Below are 20,452 nucleotides of genomic sequence, written 5' to 3' on the forward strand. Positions count from 1 at the left end.
CTGATAGCCAAACTACTTTATTTAATTCTCAGTGATTATCATACTTGCATGATCTGATATTTGATTCTCAGTAATTATTTAAGTCTATCATACTTGTACTATTTATCAATCTGTCAGATGTTGACGTTTGACCAACAATATTTGACCAGTACAACTTGACAAAGACTATATGACATAGAAGTTGTGCTGGATAATTAAGATAACTAATTAAGAACTAACTCTTAAGAAAGTAACTTGTACCCTCATGAATATATGTTGTAAGTTTCTATAGTAATCCATATACCTACTGTATTAATATGTGTTTTTGTGAGTAGAAAAGGTCGTAAAGTAGTGCAAACTGCAAAGAGAGCAAGAGAGCCAAAGAATGGATCTACCCCTCAACTTCACTGCTTTCTTTCTGTTCATAGCCTTTGTTTTAACTTTGATCAAGGTATTGAAGAGATCAAAAACAGCCCAGAAACTACCACCATCTCCATGGAAACTACCTATTATAGGACATATGCATCATTTGTCAGGTTCTCCACCGCATCATGCTCTCAGAAAATTAGCTCAAAAATATGGACCTCTGATGCACATTCAGCTAGGTGAAATTTCTTCGATTGTGGTAACATCGCCCCGCTTAGCAAAAGAGATTATGAAACTCATGATCTTGCCTTTGCAAATCGTGGAGAAACTCTAGCGGGAAAGATCATGTTGTATAATTGTTCGGACATCGCTTGCTGTCCATATGGTGACTACTGGAGACAAATGCGCAAAATATGCACCTTGGAACTCCTTAGTTCTGAAAGTGTCCGATCATTTGGATCTATTCGGCAAGATGAGGCTTTGCATCTTGTCTCATCGATTAAGGCTCTGGCTAATGCTGGAAATTCAATTGATGTAACGGAAAAGATGTCTTCATACACAAGTGCGGTTCTCTACAGAGCAGCATTCGGCAAAGTAAGCAATGACGATCATTTTGCATTCTTTCAGCTAATCAAGGAATCATCTTCCATAGCAAGTGCCTTCGATGTTTCTGATCTGTTACCATCGTTCAAGATTCTTCATCCCTTCCTTTCGGTGAAGACTAAAATGCTAAATATCCACTATAAGCTAGATAAAGTTCTGGACAAAATAATTGATAAGCATATGGACAACTTAGCAAGAACAAAAATAGCTACAGGTGTATCGGACAATGAAGACATAATTGACGTCCTGCTAAGAGTTAAAGAAAGTGGTGAGCTTCAAATCCCACTTACCAAGGACAACATCAAAGCTGTTCTTTCTGTAAGTGTTTAACCAATTTTTTGCTTACTACCATTACATCTTTTAGTCTCTTACAAATAATTTTGGCATTGACTTTGATGCAGGATGTGTTTACAGGGGGAACTGAAACTTCATCCGCAACAGTGGAGTGGGCGATGTCCGAGTTGATTAGAAATCCAGGTGTGATGGCTAAGGCACGGAGTGAAATAAGGAATGCTTTTAGAGGAAAAAACACGATTGAAGAAACTGATATTCAGCAACTGGGATACCTAAGGTCAGTGATCAAAGAAACTTTGAGGCTACACCCTCCAATCCCTTTGTTGATTCCAAGAGAGTGTAGGGAGGAATGTGAAATCGATGGATATATTATCCCTGTCAAAACAAGAGTCTTGGTTAATGCTTGGGCAATCGGAAGAGACCCCGAGTATTGGGATGATGCAGAATCTTTCAGGCCAGAGAGATTTGAAAACAGCTCCATTGATTTCAATGGAAGTCACTTTGAGTATCTACCATTTGGTGCAGGAAGGAGAATTTGTGCAGGAATTGCATTTGGTTTGGCCAATGTTGAGCTTCCTTTAGCTCTTTTGCTTTACCATTTTGACTGGAGACTTCCAAATGGCCTTGTTTCTCACGATTTAGACATGACAGAGACTGTTGTAATGACTGCATCAAGAGCAAACAATCTTCGCTTGCTGGCAACCATACATGATCCATGATCCATCCCCTGATTTGACAAACCAATCACTGTAAACAAAGTAAGGCATGCATTTGATTGGTAATATCTACAGATCTTGGCATTTGGTTGACTACATGTACGTTCAACCTCAAGGTCTATCTTTACAACCATGGTATGATAATCATCTTTCTGACAGTATTGTGATCCTTTTTGCCTTGCGCATTGCAATAATATTTTATTTTTTATTTTTTCCAAAGTTGCAAATTTGATGAGTCAGAAAGCTCAAACTTGGGTGAAGTACCAGCAATTACGACAAAACCCACACACTCTTCTACAAGTAAAAGCAATACCTAACTACATACAAAAGTCAAACAAAAGACATATATTTCAAGGGTTAGTTTAGACCATAAGCAACTTAATTAGCTCAGTTGGCCACCAGAGGATGGACTAAGTCTCTCCCTAGGCATAGGTTAGGGGGTTGAACCCTCCTGATTGCGTTTTCTCTCCAGAATCTCTTGGAATATGGACGAATGTTATTTAACTCCTTTGAACTTTTCAATAGATTAGATAGGTCTATCTCCATCCCCTTTCTCCGAGTATAGAACCAATTGTAATAATATTGTATTAAAAAAAAACAAAAAAACTTGGACCATATGCATGTCCTAATGAAGTAACAATATATCCTGTAATAACTTCATTTTCATTCTTTTTATGCATCCAAATTTCAGCGTTACCCTATAATCCGAAAAGTGTCATAATATACTCTTTAAAAATTTGAAAACATATACTTGCACTAATTTTAGTCGGCCAATTCACAGCATCAAATTTTACCCCAACATTGTGACGTCAATAATTAATCTATAACGAGATGTTCACACTTCACGCTCCGTTTGGATGGTATGATTTTTAGATGGTTTGTCTTAAAACTTTACCATAACTCATAATAGTTGTTTAAAAAAAATGCTGACATTTGTCCAAAAATACTCAAACATCCTCTATTTTTCTCCGCCACCGATATCCTATGTCATGCACTTTCATTTTGGTGTTTCTCAATAACCTGGAGGTTTTTAGATTATCACTGCTGATGGTATTTTACACCAATTTTGTTTCTTTAAATAAGGCCGAAATCAGGACACCGGAATAGAGCCTCAAATATCTACAACAAGTACTTCGAGCAGTTCAAGTTGCTTGTGCAGGTTCAGTTCTGCCCCATACAGATCAGATTAATGCTTGACCCATGTTTAGCTTACTTGAGATAACTGACACCTGGTGGAAAGAATATCATTTTGCATAGCATTTGCAAAAATTTCGAACCTACTTCCACGCTAATTCAATCAAACTCCTGTTCCCTTGAAGTGATCAAACAGATTCAAGCAATCATGAGCTCAATTGAACTATAAATCATGCCTGACGAACTCACTCTCCCGTTCAAAGTGATTGATAGTGCCATAAACTTTTGACAGAAAGACAGATGAGGCTAATGCCTGAAACAATATAGAAACAGAATTACTGAGCTAAGTACTTGTGTCATGCTCTACTAGACCGGGAGAAAATTCTAAGGCATATTTTATATAATTAATATATAAAAGGGCTCGCAACTGATATAACATCTTTCACTGAAAATCTGAGGCTATAAAAGTTTCCAAAATGACTAACATAATGATTCAGGCAGATTTCTGGAAAAAAAAAAAAAGCCCGTTTGTGCCTGGAAATCGGAGAGCTCAATCTTGGGATCAGAACCATTATGCAGCACTGCAAGTTCAAACAAATGTTAGGAACCTATTTCAACCCAAGGCAAACCAAGCCCCTCTTCATTGCAACCAACAATCATTTCCAGTATCACACCTACCAACTCATTTCACCCTTCTCCTTTCCCTGCTTTTTTCTCTGTCATGATCATCCCTCTCCCTGCTTCCACTTTTTTCCCGGTCCCTTTCACAATCCCTTCCCCTTTCACTTTCTGAACCATGTCTTTCCCTTTCTCGACGTCTCTCTCTTTCTCTGTTAATTTCACTGTCCCTATCCCTGTCTTTCATAGATGATTTTCGTGGAGGACTATTACTTCGACTTCGGCTGCGGCGACGCTTCCTTACAGGTTCATGCAAATTATCTCTCTTGTCTTTTCTCTCCAAAGATGACCTCCCTACATGTTCATGCATTTATGTGGAGAGAGAAGATATTAGAAAAAGCAGCAAGGTCCAATCAGAAGACAAAAGGCAAAGAGCTAGGAAAGTACAATTAATCCACGATCAGTATTCTCTGTCTAGAAATCCAGTTTTTAGGAATCCAAAAATGCATACATAAAGCAGACAATCATCTGGTAATCAGCCACACCAAACAAGATTTTACCTTCTATCAAAACATTATCTAGGCATATATAATACAACATAATCAATGTGTTAGGAATCATATTTTTCAAAATTCTTACTCTTATAATAAAAGATCATACAGAGTGATTGTTACATATAAAACGAAAGTACTAACTCGGGTGTCATTAGAGCATTTTGCATCAATGTTTTTAAGGATTATTTTATATATAAAATGGAAGCACTAACTCGGGTGTGTCATTGAAGCATTTTGCTTCTATATTGTTAAGGATTATTTTAGATAATCTTGAGCAATAGCACAAACAATGAATTGAGTTGTCATCGTACTGGAATTCTAGAGCTTGGGAAAATACAAGGACCCTAATCGTGCTGGATTATCTTTGCTACCTATCTTGACAAGTCATAGAGTTCCCTCTTCCTTCTTGTTTCCTCATAAATGAACTGGCATTTGCCACTGAATGAAAAACATTTAAGATGAAAAAGAGAGCAGAAGCTGATGATGCAGCCGCATGCTGGAAGTTTAAGAATAAACTAAGGGATCACTTCCAAGCAAGTTCTGGTTTAAAGGACTTTGTCCATGGCAGTTCCAGGGACTAAAGATGGTTCAAGTGATACAGAATTAAACTCTCCGAGCTTAAAGACTTGATAGAATTTTAGGTCTCAAGGGGTACATTGGTCTTTTACTGGTCAGCAGGAATTCCCACCAAATGTGTCATTGAATCTTGTATAGTTATTTGATTATATAAGGAAGCTAACTGGAGATAGGAATTCTAATAATTTACAACATTCTATCTTTTAGAATATCAGGATATTCGTAGCACATATTAAACAATAAAAGTTGGGAGATAGATTGTTCCCCCCCCCCCGGCACGGGGCCTTTCCCTTCTTTTTTCTGCTAGCACTGGTCGGCAAGAACACCCCTATCTTCTCCAGCATCAAAAGCTCCCTTTAAAAGTCAAACATTGTTCTGATTACAGCGGTATATCCTTGAAATTATTGGAAAGGCACCAGCAAAATCAAAAGCCAAAAATCCGGGTCTGTTTGGATTCAAGTTTTTCCCAAAATCTTGTATTTGAAATACAACTCTACAGTAACACACCCCAAATACACTAAAAAAAATAATAATAATGTAATATAAAATAAAAAATCACGATCTCGTTCTTCCTTCTCCACCCCTTGCCACCACCCCCCTGCCACCCTCCCTACCTCTTCTTCCCCCTTCTCTCCTCCCTCCCCCCAACCAACTCCTCTCCCCACTTCCTCATCCTCCTCCTCCTCCCCTCCCTCCTCGTCTCCCCCTCCTACCACCCTCCCGCCTCCCCCCGTTTCATCCCAACCCCTTCCCTCCCTCCCAGCAACCACATCTGCTCCAGATTGGACAGGGGAGGGTAGGCTGGGGCCCCAGAAAAAAGGGTGGAGGGACAAGGTGGTGGAAAAAGGGGGAAAATGACGGGGAGGGAGGAGGGGTGGGTCAAGGGGGAAGGACAGAGGGGTTACCGGTGTGGGTGTGGTTAGCGGGAGAAATGGGAGGAGAGGAGAGAGAAGGTGGGGGTGGCTGCTGGTGGTGGGTGGCAGTAATGGTGGTGGTGGGGGAGGGGGGAAGAGGGGTGTTTTGGGAAACTAGTGTCTTGAACATATACCAAGATTTTTCCCAAGACAACAACAGTAAGCTACAATAATGTTTTAGACAAACCCCTATAAAACACACCATCCAAAGGGACACTTAAAATGTTTACCCTATTTATTTTTCATCTTAAACCTCCACATCTACAAACAATCATGACAACTAACTTTCACAATTCGAGAGTGCCAGCAGATATATACTTTCTCGAAATTTTTTGCCATTTCCATTTCTTTTTCCCTCCTGGTGGGCTGTGTTCATAACAGCATTGATAAGTTAAAAAGAGACACAAGAAAGAGTTTCTTAAAACATGTTCACATGTAATATATTTGGCATACATTCAAAATAACATACTCATTGAAGTTGATCTTATCTTGAGCCTCATGCTGCATTCAAATCTGAGCAACTCTTTAATCTATCAGAATGCAATCAATCATCCTTTAGCATAGTTCATATGTGCACATTCAATTGATTCTACAAGACCATACCATAGGATTCACTTGTAACCGAACTATAAGAATGCATGTGTCATTTGGTATGCAGACAATTTCATCTGTTTATAGGACAAATTGTAATTTCTCCTGTTCATAGAGCTGCACACACAGAAATTAGACTAAAAGATCAAATAAAGCTTCAATCAAAGAAATCATTAAATGCTTAAAACTCCCTACAAGATTAAGCCATAGGGATTTTTACTAACAATTGTAAATACACAGTTGTGCATAGCGCATGAAGCGGTGAATGGATATTGTCATCAAACAGGCTGAACTGAAAAGGCACTAATTCTTCTAAATACTCAGCAGGAACAAAGTTATCAAAAAGCTACTTACTTCTTCCAGAAGCATCTTCATTCATATCCAACAATCCACAATCAGATAGTAATCGTCTTCGACGGCTTTCAACTTCTCTCTCAATTTCCTCTGAACTTTTTGTGCCTTGCTCTTCCAAATATTCACGATATTTTATGAGTTCAACTTCCACCCGCCTCAGCTTTTGTCTACAAATTATAAAATAGTAAAGCACCACATCAGCATATATCATCTGCAACCCTAGAGGAATTAAAATGTCAACCATACTGTCTTTGGGGCATCCACAAGAACATCTAATTAAAAGGTATTTCAGAAACTATATAATAGTAGCTTAAAGGAGTGACCTCTGTTCTTCATTCAAGCCACTTTCAGAATGTGATGAATTGCTCACATCAGTTGTAAAATCTGGCTCCTCATTCTTACCAAGTCCATCAGCAGCATTTTCGCTTCCAGAGGAAGAATAGGTCAATCCCAGATCCCTAGCACTTCCGTTTTGCTCATCATCACTCTCATCATCCTCTCTGGCCCACTTCGAGGCAGGCAAAATGGAATCATTTTTCCCTTCATTAGAATAGGAACTTAGTTCATGTCCAACAGGATTTGTTGGGAGCAAAGGCACTGCTCCTTTTCCTTTCAACTGCATCTCATCCTCATGACTATTCCATCCCGAGAATCCCATTGGATCTGTATCAACAGATTTCTCTTTCTTGCCACTAGGATATCTAGCTGAACTTGACTGACTTTGTTGATACTTCAACTCATCATCAACTTCATAGACTCGTTGTCTTTCTGCCTCTTCCAAATAAAGTAACCGTGCAACCATCATTTCTCTGCCACCTACAAGAGATAACCCATTGTGCCTACATCGTCGTTCAAGCTCACTAAGTGGAAGGTTCAAGAGCTCCTTCATTGCAGCTCCTTTCCCAATTGCCAAAGCAGCATCTTGGTTAATCTTTTCACCTTCCCCACGGTCATCTGAGCCAGTATTCTGTTCTAGCTCAGGAGCATCACCACATATAGAATGAAATGGAGTCACACCAGAATTTCCTGATCGAAGGAAAGTAGCTCTTAATCCATTCACATATGCATCGGAAAACAGAAACCAATCGGCCCATACTTGAAGAACTTTCAGAACTCGCTCCTGCAGAATGTCAATGAAAAGTGTGAACAAAACAAGTAGCCAGTAATATTCTGTCATACATAGCAGCCACTATCTTTTAACACATAAGTCTTACCTTAAGTGCCTCAGCTGTGATTCTCCCAGTTACAGAACGATACAAGTCATTGAAGCTTTCCATTATGTCAGGCAAAGTTGCCTCAAATTTGGTGCGATAAGCAGAGGCATTTTTCACCGGGGCACTACTATTGTGAAGGATATCTGAGACAAGCATAAGCCTTGCAACTTTTGTTGGTATGGGTGTTTCTTTAAGAGTCAGCGACTCGGTTAAAACTTCAACAACCTGCAGACAACAGTTCCATACAAATAAATTTGATAAAAGTCCACCATACGCCCTCCAAGGCCCACGGGAAATAAAAAGCTTAAAAATTCTATATGTTCTCTGCTTTCCAAGACGAAAATATTTCACTTCTCATTCTCAGAAATGCATGCTTGAGCTTAATACAAGTTTAAGTTCAAGTATTGCAGAACCAGATACCATCATCTGGAAGAGTGGAACTCAATTTGAAAGTCACACTCGAAAAAAAAGCTTCATCACAAGGTTTAAGTTCTTGCGTTGATTAATATGTGTTCAATGGGATCACTGGGAATACCTCTCCAGCAGCATCAGCATTATCTAGAGCGAAACCCATTGCTTCCTTTATTTGACTCCTTTCCAAAGTCAATGCACGCAGCATATCCTCAAACTCATCTCTCTGTGCATCAGTTAGTGTTCTTTCCACCTCTACACGCTGTAAAAATCAGCAGTAAACAATTTAAGAAAGATTTATTTTATAATTATGCTAGAATGATTTTTCAATTAAAATCCCACATTAAAAACGCACCCTGCTTTTCCCAGCAGCATATGTACTTCCACCATCCTTTTCATGTTCTGGGCCTTTTACAGTAGGAAGAGAAGGTGGTATCCACCTGCAAGAAAATGAACTGGTGTGCTAAGGTTTCATAGATTTCAGAAAACCCAACATCATAAGCAAGACTTTTTAATATATAATAGAAAAAGTCACAATCTCCGGTCTGTTTGAATCCATTGTTTCTTAAAAGACAAGATTTTAGACACGAAATTGCAATAACACCATAAAAAGCACCCAAGAACACACCAAAAAACAACCCAAAAAAAAAAGACAGTGGGATTCTACCATATTATCACCCCTTCTCCATCCACCGCCACCTCCCACTTCCACATACCCCTACCCCTCCAACCAACCCTCCCCCAGCTGGAGCCTCCCTCCCCCTAATGATCTGGAAGGCAGGGGCTAGGGGTAGGAGAGTGGCTGCAGGGAGGGGAGGGAGGCTGCGGGGGTCGTGGTCAAAAGATGGGGCAGGGTGGTGGATTGGGAGGAGAGGAGGGGAAGAAGGAGAGGGTCAAAAGGGTCAACACCTCAAAAAGCACTCATCCAAAAAGCTTTTGATAAACTTTTTCTACAGCAAAGTTTTCCAAGAACACCCTAAAGAACACCGATCTAAACAGACCCTAGTTTAAGAGCTTAAGCAGCAAACCTCTCGAAGATTAAATGCAACACAAGCTAAAAATTCAATTTTTCTTCAATAGAAGTAGTTCAATATCATAGAAAACAAGACAAAGCCTTCAACCCATAGAGCAATTTGGAGAAGTGTACCAAAAGCAGATGAAGAAAGGCACAAACCTGCCGCTACCAGTAATCATGATGAAGGGTTCTGTTCGCCATCGTTGCAAAGTATCCCCCTAATTGAAAACAAGCAAGCAAGAATCTTCAGTAATTCCTTAGGATCCATCATGGTAACACGAGAGAAAATTTAAATTTCAACAGCCAGGATGGCGAATATCATGTCTTTCCCGTCCTGAAAACATCCCAGACTCTTGCTATGTTCTGCCAGCAAATATGGAACGGGATAGACAGCTAAAAAGACAAAATTAACTTCTCAAGGTCGCAGCATAATCTTTCAGGCCATAACTAGATGGATCAATCTTTCCAAAAATTAAGTAAAAGAAAGTTTACACAAGAGACCTAGGTGCATGAGACATTGTACATAAAGATGATTTCCTATTACTCAACAAGCGCATTTACATATGAGTCTGCTCAGAAAAGGTCAAACTTGTTCCACCATGTTCTATGGCATGTGTTAGAAAAACCAAGTATTTATTGTGTTTAGCTATATTATTTATGATCTTTACAGTGTTAATCGATTTTTATAGATAAAAAACAACAACTAAATAGTTGCTATTGTCTCCCCTTTTGACTATGACACGTCAAAGACAGTAAGCCAAGAACCAGTTTAATTGATCAGTTGATGTCTAAAAGTTTAGCTCTTAATTGATAGATTATTATTTTTGAAAAAAAAAATGTCTCAATCTGTTTCCCCTTTTACATTATGACTATGTCAAAGCAATGGAGCCCAGTTTCCACGATTGGTTGATGTCCACTAGTTTACCTTGCTCATTTGATTGATTATTGAAGAAAAAATATGATGCATTACTTATCTGTAATAAGTAGATCAAAATTTGCAGATGTCAAACCATATATTAGAAGGGCTGTTGAACAGTTTAAATTATTGGATCACTCATCGTGCCAACTAGATGCATGTAGTCAATGGAAATGGGTCATATGGACCACCACACTTTTAACATGTCTAACACAATGATACATGTTATTAAACCAAAATGACTTGTGCTAAAAGTTTAAAGCGTAATCCATCACTGACACAATCGCATATGAGTAGCATGACTACTTTGCTAATCCAATTTAGAATTCATGATTAGCTAATACTTTTTGTATCAAAAGCATGCCTAGATCATATGAATATCACGTAAGCAGGTCAGATTTACAACTTCAAAAGAATACCATATGTTAACATGCATAATCATGACATACAAATTCATTTATCATTACTAAGTTTGTACAGCAACTGAGAAATCTCATTAAGCTCTATAATCATCACATCCCATGTACCATAATCAAGGTATTCAGAGAATTAAATATACCTTTGATTTTCAACTACCATATCCTAGTTATATGTTATAAGCAACTTACGAAAAGCTATAACAAAAACAACACAACAGCTAAAAATACCAGCAACAAGAAACTCATGAAGATGGAATTGAAACCAACATCCATGTAAACAACTAAAACGATTCACCTGGGCAAAAGAATACAGCCTCCAGACATAATAAGTATGCTCCTGAGACCCAAGTTCAAACAAGAACCCAAATAGGGGATTTCCACGACCACGCTCCATTATTGCTTGTTCAAAAGCACAACCACCATCAAGAACATAGAGAGCCATGGTATCTATGACATGGCGAAGGTGATCATCCTCTGGTGGGATAACATTAATGTCAGGCACATTTGGTGTAAGAACCTGCACAGTAAGTCAAATCATCAGTGATACATACAAAAAGGTGATGACACATTTGCCTCCTGAAGTAATTTAACAGATCAATATGCTAAACATTTCATCAGTTCTTAAATAAAATCAGTATCAAATTTATCCACCAACGCATACATATATTAGGTTACCTATTATGCTAGACTAATACTCTTTTAACTTATCTAAGAAGTTCAAAGAAATCATGCTTACACAAAGCAAAGTCCAGTAGCTGTTTTCCTCGAGGAAGTAGAAACCATTACATGTTTAGCCCGATAATAATAAAGGGTTAATCAGGGCAACCTCATATTAGCACTTAGGCTGCATGATAGAAATATGAAAATAAACTCAAATTTCTGCACTCATCAGAACAATATGAGCAGCTCAAAACCAATGGCAATTATAGCTTTAAAATCATGGAAATGTTAAGTTACACTAATTCAACCAATAGGAGAGACCAACATTTAAAAAGTATCCCAGCTAAAATGAGCAACATTATTAACTGAAATGTTTAAAAATATAAAATTAAAGAGACTAAGAAGATGGATGAAGGTTCATGAAGACTAGACAATCAAGGATCAATAAAGAGTTGAACAAACCAAAAAACCAATAAAAAGTTAAGAAGTATTCCTGCTAGGATGGACAACATTAGTAACTGACATATTGAGGCACAATCAAACACATAAAAGTATAGAAACTAACAAGATGGATGAAGGTTCACAAAGATTAAACATAGTAAAGATGATTTCAACAAACCAAAAAACCAAGCTACAATGGTGGATTATAAATATTCATGAAAATCATAGGTGTACAGATAAAAAAATTCAAGCTTGCGTCCCGTTAACAAAAGTTTGGCAACACCTTTATAAGTACCTTAAAATGGATTAAATAACAGTAGACTTCTAACTGTCAACAGCTGCATCAAGTATCAAGAATGAATTATGCCAGAAAAAACTGCTTTCACACTGAACAAATTGAATTCCACAACACAGTATACAAGAGACTCCAAAGAACCAGTTGCAATTTTTAACATTCCTTTGACAAGAAAATTTTCTCAGCCATAAGACCTACACCTTCTCTTTTACCATAAAATCACCTTTTCTCCACTTGATAACAAGCTTAATTTCCTTGCTTTCCAAATGAGGGGAAGAAAATCAGTAAATACTTACAAAAAAGGGACAAACAACAGAGTATTATGTTAACCTACCAACTCAGAATTTTGACTAGGCACTGTAGTAACTGGAGGACCTGAAGGGCCAGACAAGATAACAGTGGCACCCTGTAAAACATAGAAAATGCCATCTCAGCAACTGTTTTTCAGCCCGGCAAGAAAAGGAAATACTATGTTGTGCATAAACTGGGGAGGGATGGGAAACAAAGCCAAACCTCCTTACTCCTGATGGCCATTTGACCTGGAGGGGGAGCAGGAAGTGCTTGTGATGGAAGAGCCACAGATTTACCCCAGCCAATCTTTAACTCGTATTCATAAACTACCACACCTGAGCCATAAAGAGACGATTCAGTCTCTTTCTCTTCCTCTGAAAAAGGTATGAATAAACAGCATACTAGGCAGCTCATGCAAGAACTGAGTCCGGTAAATTGTGCAACAAAGTAAAAACTCAAGGTACATTAGAGTAAATTAGAATTTATCCCACTTGGAGTGGGTTGTTGGTTTTATACTCCAATTGTTGTAACATGAGAACCATTAACTTCTAACCTGAGGTCTATCAAATCAATCAGTAACAGAGGCAGCACAGAATTGGGGATCCCTAAAAGAAAATTTACATTTTAGGAAGATTGTGGAATGTGTAAATTATCCCAGGCAGAGTGGCGGCATTCCACCTGATTGTACCTCTTCACAGCCTAGTAGAAGCCTAGAATGAAATTTCACAATCATGGCAGCTCCGTATACAAGCTAGCTTAAGCTAACTAAATTTCTATTTTCTTCTCTAAACCCCACACCTGATTATTAAAAGGTTCTGCAAGGCACCCCAAACGCAGCTGGCAGTATAAATACATTTTATAAGTCAATTAACAAAAGTTGAATTCAACAAGATGCATGAAATTAATGGATGTTCACCTTCAAGAGCCATGAAACACTCGCAGTTATGTCCTCAATATTCACTTTACTTACTAGTCTATATTACTTAAATATGATGACCATGAGAATAAAAAGATTACATGAACAATAAACAAATATCCGTGCATAAATAATTGGCAAAACTATTAGCAAAACAACACAAATCTTTTTACATCCAGTTTTGGGTATTTGGACTCCAAAGGCAAGTTGCCTTTTTGGCAATCGAATACCACGACCAAATGGGTTATACAATGGACAACACCTTAACCAACCAAACCCTTTCATTTACATAGCCAGATATTCTACGTGTCAGGGTTTACAGTTTTAAACAGAATGGAAATGATCCTCGTCAATTAACCTCTTAAAAGAAGGTCTGAAATTGCGTACAAATTTCAAATGGCGAAAGTAAAAAAATGCTCTTCTGCAGAGCCAACTTCTTTAACAAGAGATGCAATATAAAGTAAAATTCGAAAAACATTATAAATAAACCAAGCAAACCTTGCATTTCATCCTTTGCAGCTTGTGCATCAAGCCTATTCATGAAAGCTACAAAACCACAGTTCCTTTGGCGTCTACGCTCCTCCTCTGTCCTAGGCCACATTATTTTCACACTGGCAATAGGTCCAAATCTTCCAAAAGTCCGCAAAAGGAAATTTTCATCAACCTAACATCATTAAGGATCATATTTTCTTTAAACAGTAGGATCACAAACCACCATACTAAAATTATAGTATCGAAAAAGCCAACTTGATAACAAAAAATTTACCTGAGGTGACAAATTTCCAACATAAAGATTTGTGGTCTGTGGGTCTCCATCATCAAATGATCCAGGCCTTCCACTTGGATCAAAGTCATCTGGCAGCTCATCGAACCGGCTAGATGGCTGTCAAAAGAATATTTGGGCTATGACTTGTTGATTTCTATTCCAAGCGAGACATTCTATACATGCACAATTAAATCCCAAAAAATCTCACAAGCAGAAAAGCTAATCAAATCAGTACCCCGCACCAACTCACAGACAAAAATGATTTTTACATAGCACATATCATGATAACCACCTCTGAGACATGGAGGCTTCCATAAATTTTTCAAAAAAACAAGCCTCACATTTTGTTTTCAACTGTCTTAACAAGTTGACATTATTTCTTCACGCCCAACTATTAAGAGGTTCTGAGACATTAACATATAACAGTTCATCTCCATCATCTTTGAAGTCAGATGGCATTCCACTGTTGCTCCCTCTTCAACACTGGCAGCAAAACATTCCATATTATCCATATTCAACTGTTCTACGAAACTCCTAACTCAAACTGTTTTACAAAATTGCGTGGATGATGACACCTGATAGATAAGATAAAAGCTTCTGATGCAAATCATCCATTGGATGTCGAATTACATAGGAAAACCATCAACAAAGGCAGTTTTCACATCCTTTCTTTATCCACAGTACTTTCAGCCTCTCTTCCCAAATAATTAATCAATTATATGCTGCTCATTGCCTCAGGACATGTCCTGGTTCTTTAAGTGGTAATTTTAGTTCACCTTTTCAACAGCTATAGTTTGGTCCAGTCCTATCACTTCTTAATAATAGATATTTAAATTTTGAAGTTCATCTCATATGGTGATTGCAGAGAATATACTAACAGTTTTACAAACACCTAGTACGCATCTAAATAAATTAATTAAAAAAAAAGTGGCACATATGCCACTTTCACTCAGATAAAGTTGACTGAATAAAATAATGCAAACAACCTAGAGATTTCAAGTAATTATCAACACTTCCTAAGCCTTGATTAATGAAAACACAAGTTTTGAGTAAAGTCAGGGTAAAAGTCATTCAAATAGATATAGGGGGAAAAATAGTTATAGCAAGAATCCCAATTCATTTATGATCTTCCCTTCAGATTAGTTACAAAGTAAAGTATGATAATCTTCCTGTGTTTGCACAACATCCAAGAAAAAAATCTATCCAATAAAAAAGTACAGTTAAATAAGGCCACAGTCAGCAATTCACTAGCTTTGACACATGCATTCTCCTCGGCTTCCACAAATAAGGCAACATGAAACAGTAAAGGAATTCAATCAAGATAAGAGTGCCACAGAAAACAAAATCCAAAATTAGACATCAAATGGTTCATCAAACTAATTGATAAAACTTTGCCAACAGGAACTCCATTTCTCACTTCATAAAAAGACCTGAAAGTTTGACCGTAAGACCTAAAATTTCCACTTCATGAACAGTATCTGTAAAGCTCCTTACTGCAGAATTATCACCATGGCGAGCATCACGCCAGTGTTCACGCTCTTGGTTTCGCCTTTCCCTCATTTCCTGCTCATGCTTCAGCTCCTCCATAAAATGGTCAATGTTCCTTGACTTCCCCTTTTCTTTTTCCCTTGGCTTCTCCTCCTTCTGCAATATTAAAAGCAAACAAAAAAAAGTCATATAAAAGCATACAGGCACTGCTTCCCAAGGAAAAGCATCCTCCTTAAGCACTGACCTTCTTGTCAAATTCTTTACCCTTGGTAACCAAAGGAGGTGGTATGAAAGATGGGACATACCTGCAGAAAGATGAAGCAGAGTCCAACACTATGCTACAAATAACCTTGTTCTCAAATAATCATTGAAAAAATGTGAATGAAGCCAAAAATCAGATCTAACAACTCATCTTTCAGCATGTTATAATTCAATAAAGCAGAAACACATTCCCATGGCTATAAATATTTCAGCACAATGAACACATAAACCTAGTCAACTACAAAAGCAAATACGTACAAGTAACATGTTCCACCAGAAATTTTTTTAAAATTTTTTGGTTAACCCAGTGAAATATTTAGCGAGTAGCTTTTCAATCTTAAATAAAGACGTTAAACGCAGCAAGACGATCTCATATAAAGGTGCCATTCTACTAGGGTGTCTCCATAACATCACCTTGTGCAAAGTAAAGAGAGGGTAGATAAGGTGAGTCATCAAAGAGGTATTATCATAAGAGTAAAGAGGGTGTCTTCAAAATGCAGGTAAGCATATAAGTATCTTAACATGGTTTTCTAAAGCAACCCTGTTATGAAACTTTACCATTGGATTTGAACATTCATCAAAGCATAGCAAAGAAGCTTGGAAACATGGAAAGAAGTAAGAACATAAAAAAAAATAGATTTCAAGAGATTAGAAAACTTGGAATGTCTATAAGGCCTTTTAGGAGTCTCAGCAGTGGAAGCTCAATTGATGTAATCTAACAATCAGTAAAGCAAAAGCTCAAGTAATGATATGCAACTTCCACTTTGCTAAAAACTTATTATAAGGCTCTGGCAAAAAAGACTGAGAAACCCCACTTCAATTTAATGAAATGCATCCATTAGTAAGAAATGAAGCCATAGAACCAAATAAAGAGCTTAACAACTCAGACCGCAAAATGAACAGTAAATTTTGCTTGGGAAAAAGTAAAAACTGCTAACAAAATAACCAAAATTCCTCTAAGATACAAAAAAACTACATTTACACACTCTTGTTTGATAACTTATTCACTGTATTTGAGGTAGATACTAACGTGTCATATAGTTTAATCCTCTCTAACATGATCATTATTATGCGGAATAAGCACAACTCTACTTAGGCTGTCCAATATCTCCTTTTAACATATTCTCTCAGTATTAATGTTGACATTTGGCTGATCTACAGGCTTTTAAAGGATAAAATGGCCGAATATAAAGAAAATAGGTATGTTGTTCTGCTAGTGGATTCCAATTTCATAGAGAACGGATCAACTACCTCTCTCTCTCTCTCTCTCTCTCTCTCTCTATATATATATATATATATATATAAAGTAGCAATTCTTAGTTTATGTGCAAAAAACTTCTAGATATACTACAGTTAAATGGGAATAAAGGGGACGTACAATACAAGATATCAGCTAAGATATATCTAAAGGAAAATTTGGAGAATCTGCACATGGACCATACCCTTCTTAGCATGTAAAGAAAGTGTTAATTTCAAGTAAATTTCTGACAAAGATAAATTAGCATACAATAACGGACAGTAGGACATCATCTTAGACTAGGTTGACATTGCCTGGGCAGGGTACACAGAATAATATGACATTGTAAGAATTTTACTTGCAGCAAGAAGGCATCCAATTTGGAGAAGGGTTGCTACACTTAGACTACTTAGCCAAACAAAAAGACAGGCAAACCAGAATAACTATATTAGTTCAATCAAAAACTCATCAGCAAGCAAAAGAATCTCTTGAACAGCACTAGAGACATTGGACGAGAACAAATACCCTAAACAGGTTCAATTGAACAAAGGTTGAAGTAGAAGGAACTATTTAAAACTGAAACAACTAACTCTGGAATTTTAACAGGCCAAGAAAGGTGTTATAAGATTTAAAATTTCAAATTTTGCATCATAAAACAATATAAAAGTTAACCTAAGTTCAGCAAAACCTCGCCTCCCGATTAAGCTAAATGCAAAATTTTAACTTCTTTACACGCCTATACATAAAAGTCATTGTTTCACTATTTCCAACTAATAGGCTACAAATGCAAAAAAGAAGTAAACTTATTAATTGCAAATCAGGAGTTACATTTTACAAGCTCAAAGCAGTAAAATCTGCATCCGATGATATCATCACCAAAAGAATTTTGTATTCAGCATGCCTTATCTAAGAGCATTGCAATATAGGTGATCAAAAGCATTTGTTTACCTACTCCCCTTCTTTAAACCAGAAACCTCATCTTTGGAATTTCCACCTGCCATCCGTGAATGAATAAAAAAGGCCCATATTTTTATTAACACATCCATATAAAAGGAAAAGATTCATTTATTCCATAGCGAGTAAAAGAACTACAGTTTATATAAACAAAGAAAGTACTAAGAAATTAATACAAAATTGTCTTTGCAACGGACCTTCAGTATCAGGCTTCATCCTCTCATTGGGATTGATCAAGCCTCCTCTAACAAATGCCTTAGAACCAGGCGTATTATCTGCTTGAAATGATTCCACAAACTCTTGATATAAACGAGCCGTTTCATCCTCTGCTCGCTATAAGATGCACATATCTTTCTTATATAAGTGGAATACAACATACACAGTAAAATAAAAGTAATCAATGTAAAGACTAATACTTTTTTCTTTGCTTCTTCTTCTTCTCTATGTTTCTGAAACGGAGTCTTCTTCCGTGCACTCATGCTTCTTCCCCAATTCACTAGCTGCTTTAGACAACAATGCAGCGCACAGATTAGACACTTACAACCACCCCAAGGGGAAAAAGGCCAAAAAATGGAAACCCACAACTACAGTAACTAACAGGAACATAGAGTCAGTGCCCAGCCCATTAATTCCAAGTAACAGAAAAGTTAAATCCTCAAAACAAGAATAAAAAAAAAAATTACACCACCTAAAACCCTAAAAGTGACAAAAAGTGACACCTACAAATACTAAGACCAAAACCCAGGATTGCAATTCCAAAACATGGGCTTCTTCTTTTCCCTTTCTTTTTCGTTTTGGTTCTATAAACTCTACACCTCCAACAACACCTCAAAATGCAAAACCTTCCTTTTTAGACAAAGATAAAACCCCAATTTAAAGGTCTTTATACGTAACTTAAGTGTTTCAGTCCCTCTCGAAAAACCCTTGTACTTTTCTGCAATTTCTCCTTCACAGCTAATTCAAATTTGGGAAAAATCTAGATATATAGCCAAAGAAATGCAGAAATAACACATAGTGAAAGAAGTTACCACGAGAAAGATCTCGACGGCGACCTATTAGGGATGACTCAGTGAGGTTTGCGAGAATTCTTGGCACTGTAAAACATCTAATCAGAACCTGAATGGGGAAGGAAGCAGGGATGCGAAGAAGGGTCCAATGAAGGCTAAAGGCCAGAAGGGAACGCTTGGGGTACTTTAGATGTAATTACAATCATGGGGCTCGGAGGTTTAATGTATGTAAGATGTACCACTATCAAGATGGATTTCAGATATACCTTATTAATGCGGCAAATGAAGGCACTTGGGGGCTTTTTTACCCCATATTGTAGGGTGAATCTCGAAAGATACGAAAGATCTCCCTCCAAGCCGTACATATGACTTTCATCGAATACGGCTTTTCGTAAAATTCTATATGTATTTATGAGATCGAGTATGGAATTCTGTTTACTCACTTTAAATTGAGTATTCCTTTCCTTTAAAGTGAGTATTCTTTTCCTGCTAGGATTAGAAATCCTGTATTTTTCATATCCATACGATTGAGTCCTTAGGTTTTCGAAATAGTATAAAAAGAAGTGCTTCGAATCATTGCTATTTGACTCGGACCTGTGGGTTGGGGAAACTTTTTCTCGTTAGTTATAAGTATTATATAATATAGATTAGTATATATAATATAATTAATATTATTAATTATACATGTCTATTAATAAAAATTATCAATTAGTTATATTAAATTTATTAATATATTTATAAAAATTTTCTAATTACACTTAGTATAATAACACTTTTTTTCTAAAAAAAAAACAATACTGACTTAGTGATTGTATTTATTTCAAAAATGAAAACTTGATTACTTTATCTGTATTTGTTTCATCATGTTGGATTGTATTCAAATAGTTTTTGTTTGATTGTTTTTATGGATTTCAATTGTGAAATTATAATAGATAATAACTTGGTGATATGGTGATATTTTAGTCCTTAATTATTTGTTAAAATTTGATTACAATGAAATTTTATGACAAATTTTTATTAACTTGGCTGCAGCGCTTGGGGGGGGGGAAGAGAAAGTAGTGGCCTGCCTGCCCGTTGCCATTCCTACAAATGATGACATTGGTACTCAAAAAAATGCTCCAAACAGTTCATCATTTCTCATTGTTTCTCAAAACAATGTTAAAGTCTATAACCTGAACTCTTTAACAATTTAAGGTGGCGTTTGGTAAGAGGGTTTCGGAATGGAAAATTGGAATAAACCCCATAATTGTTGTTTTGATTACTACTATCGGAATTGAAATTTCGGAATCATATCTAAAAATTTGGAGTTTCCCAATTCCCTAGTGACCTTGTGGGTTTCGGACAAAACCCAAGTCTGATTCCTAACTAATTTATCAAAAACTAGGGCTGCAATTGGAGCACCCGTCTCGCGGGGGGTTAATAGGGTCGCGGGGGGAGGGAGAAGGAATTTTTTTGCCCGCTT

General features: G+C 37.1%; 1 protein-coding gene and 1 pseudogene across 5 annotated transcripts; one reads left to right on the forward strand and one right to left on the reverse strand.

Moving 5' to 3' along the window:
* Nucleotides 1-263: 263 nt before the first annotated feature.
* LOC113703118 (premnaspirodiene oxygenase-like) lies at nucleotides 264-2,177 on the forward strand (annotated as a pseudogene).
* A 1,289-nt stretch (nucleotides 2,178-3,466) lies between these two features.
* Nucleotides 3,467-19,251, reverse strand: LOC113704762 (protein RRC1-like). 5 transcript variants are annotated; one of them, XM_072060667.1, is made up of 18 exons: nucleotides 19,015-19,251; nucleotides 18,400-18,483; nucleotides 18,181-18,316; nucleotides 17,978-18,023; nucleotides 15,776-15,836; nucleotides 15,538-15,687; nucleotides 14,044-14,160; nucleotides 13,776-13,941; nucleotides 12,584-12,696; nucleotides 12,405-12,476; nucleotides 10,970-11,191; nucleotides 9,499-9,557; nucleotides 8,680-8,764; nucleotides 8,449-8,586; nucleotides 7,914-8,138; nucleotides 7,023-7,819; nucleotides 6,700-6,866; nucleotides 3,467-4,064 (listed from the first exon to the last, which is right to left on the reverse strand). In XM_072060667.1, exons 2-18 carry the CDS (start codon nucleotides 18,460-18,462, stop codon nucleotides 3,775-3,777), a joined length of 2,907 nt encoding a protein of 968 aa, XP_071916768.1. In that variant the 5' UTR covers nucleotides 18,463-18,483; nucleotides 19,015-19,251; the 3' UTR covers nucleotides 3,467-3,774. The 5 variants fall into 5 exon arrangements, with proteins under 5 accessions (XP_071916768.1, XP_071916769.1, XP_071916766.1 ...); XM_072060668.1 differs by having other exon boundaries at nucleotides 18,400-18,486; XM_072060665.1 differs by having other exon boundaries at nucleotides 19,012-19,250.
* Between the last annotated feature and the right edge of the window lie 1,201 nt (nucleotides 19,252-20,452).

This window comes from Coffea arabica, chromosome 8e (assembly GCF_036785885.1).
Source record: "Coffea arabica cultivar ET-39 chromosome 8e, Coffea Arabica ET-39 HiFi, whole genome shotgun sequence".
Lineage (NCBI taxonomy): Eukaryota > Viridiplantae > Streptophyta > Magnoliopsida > Gentianales > Rubiaceae > Coffea > Coffea arabica.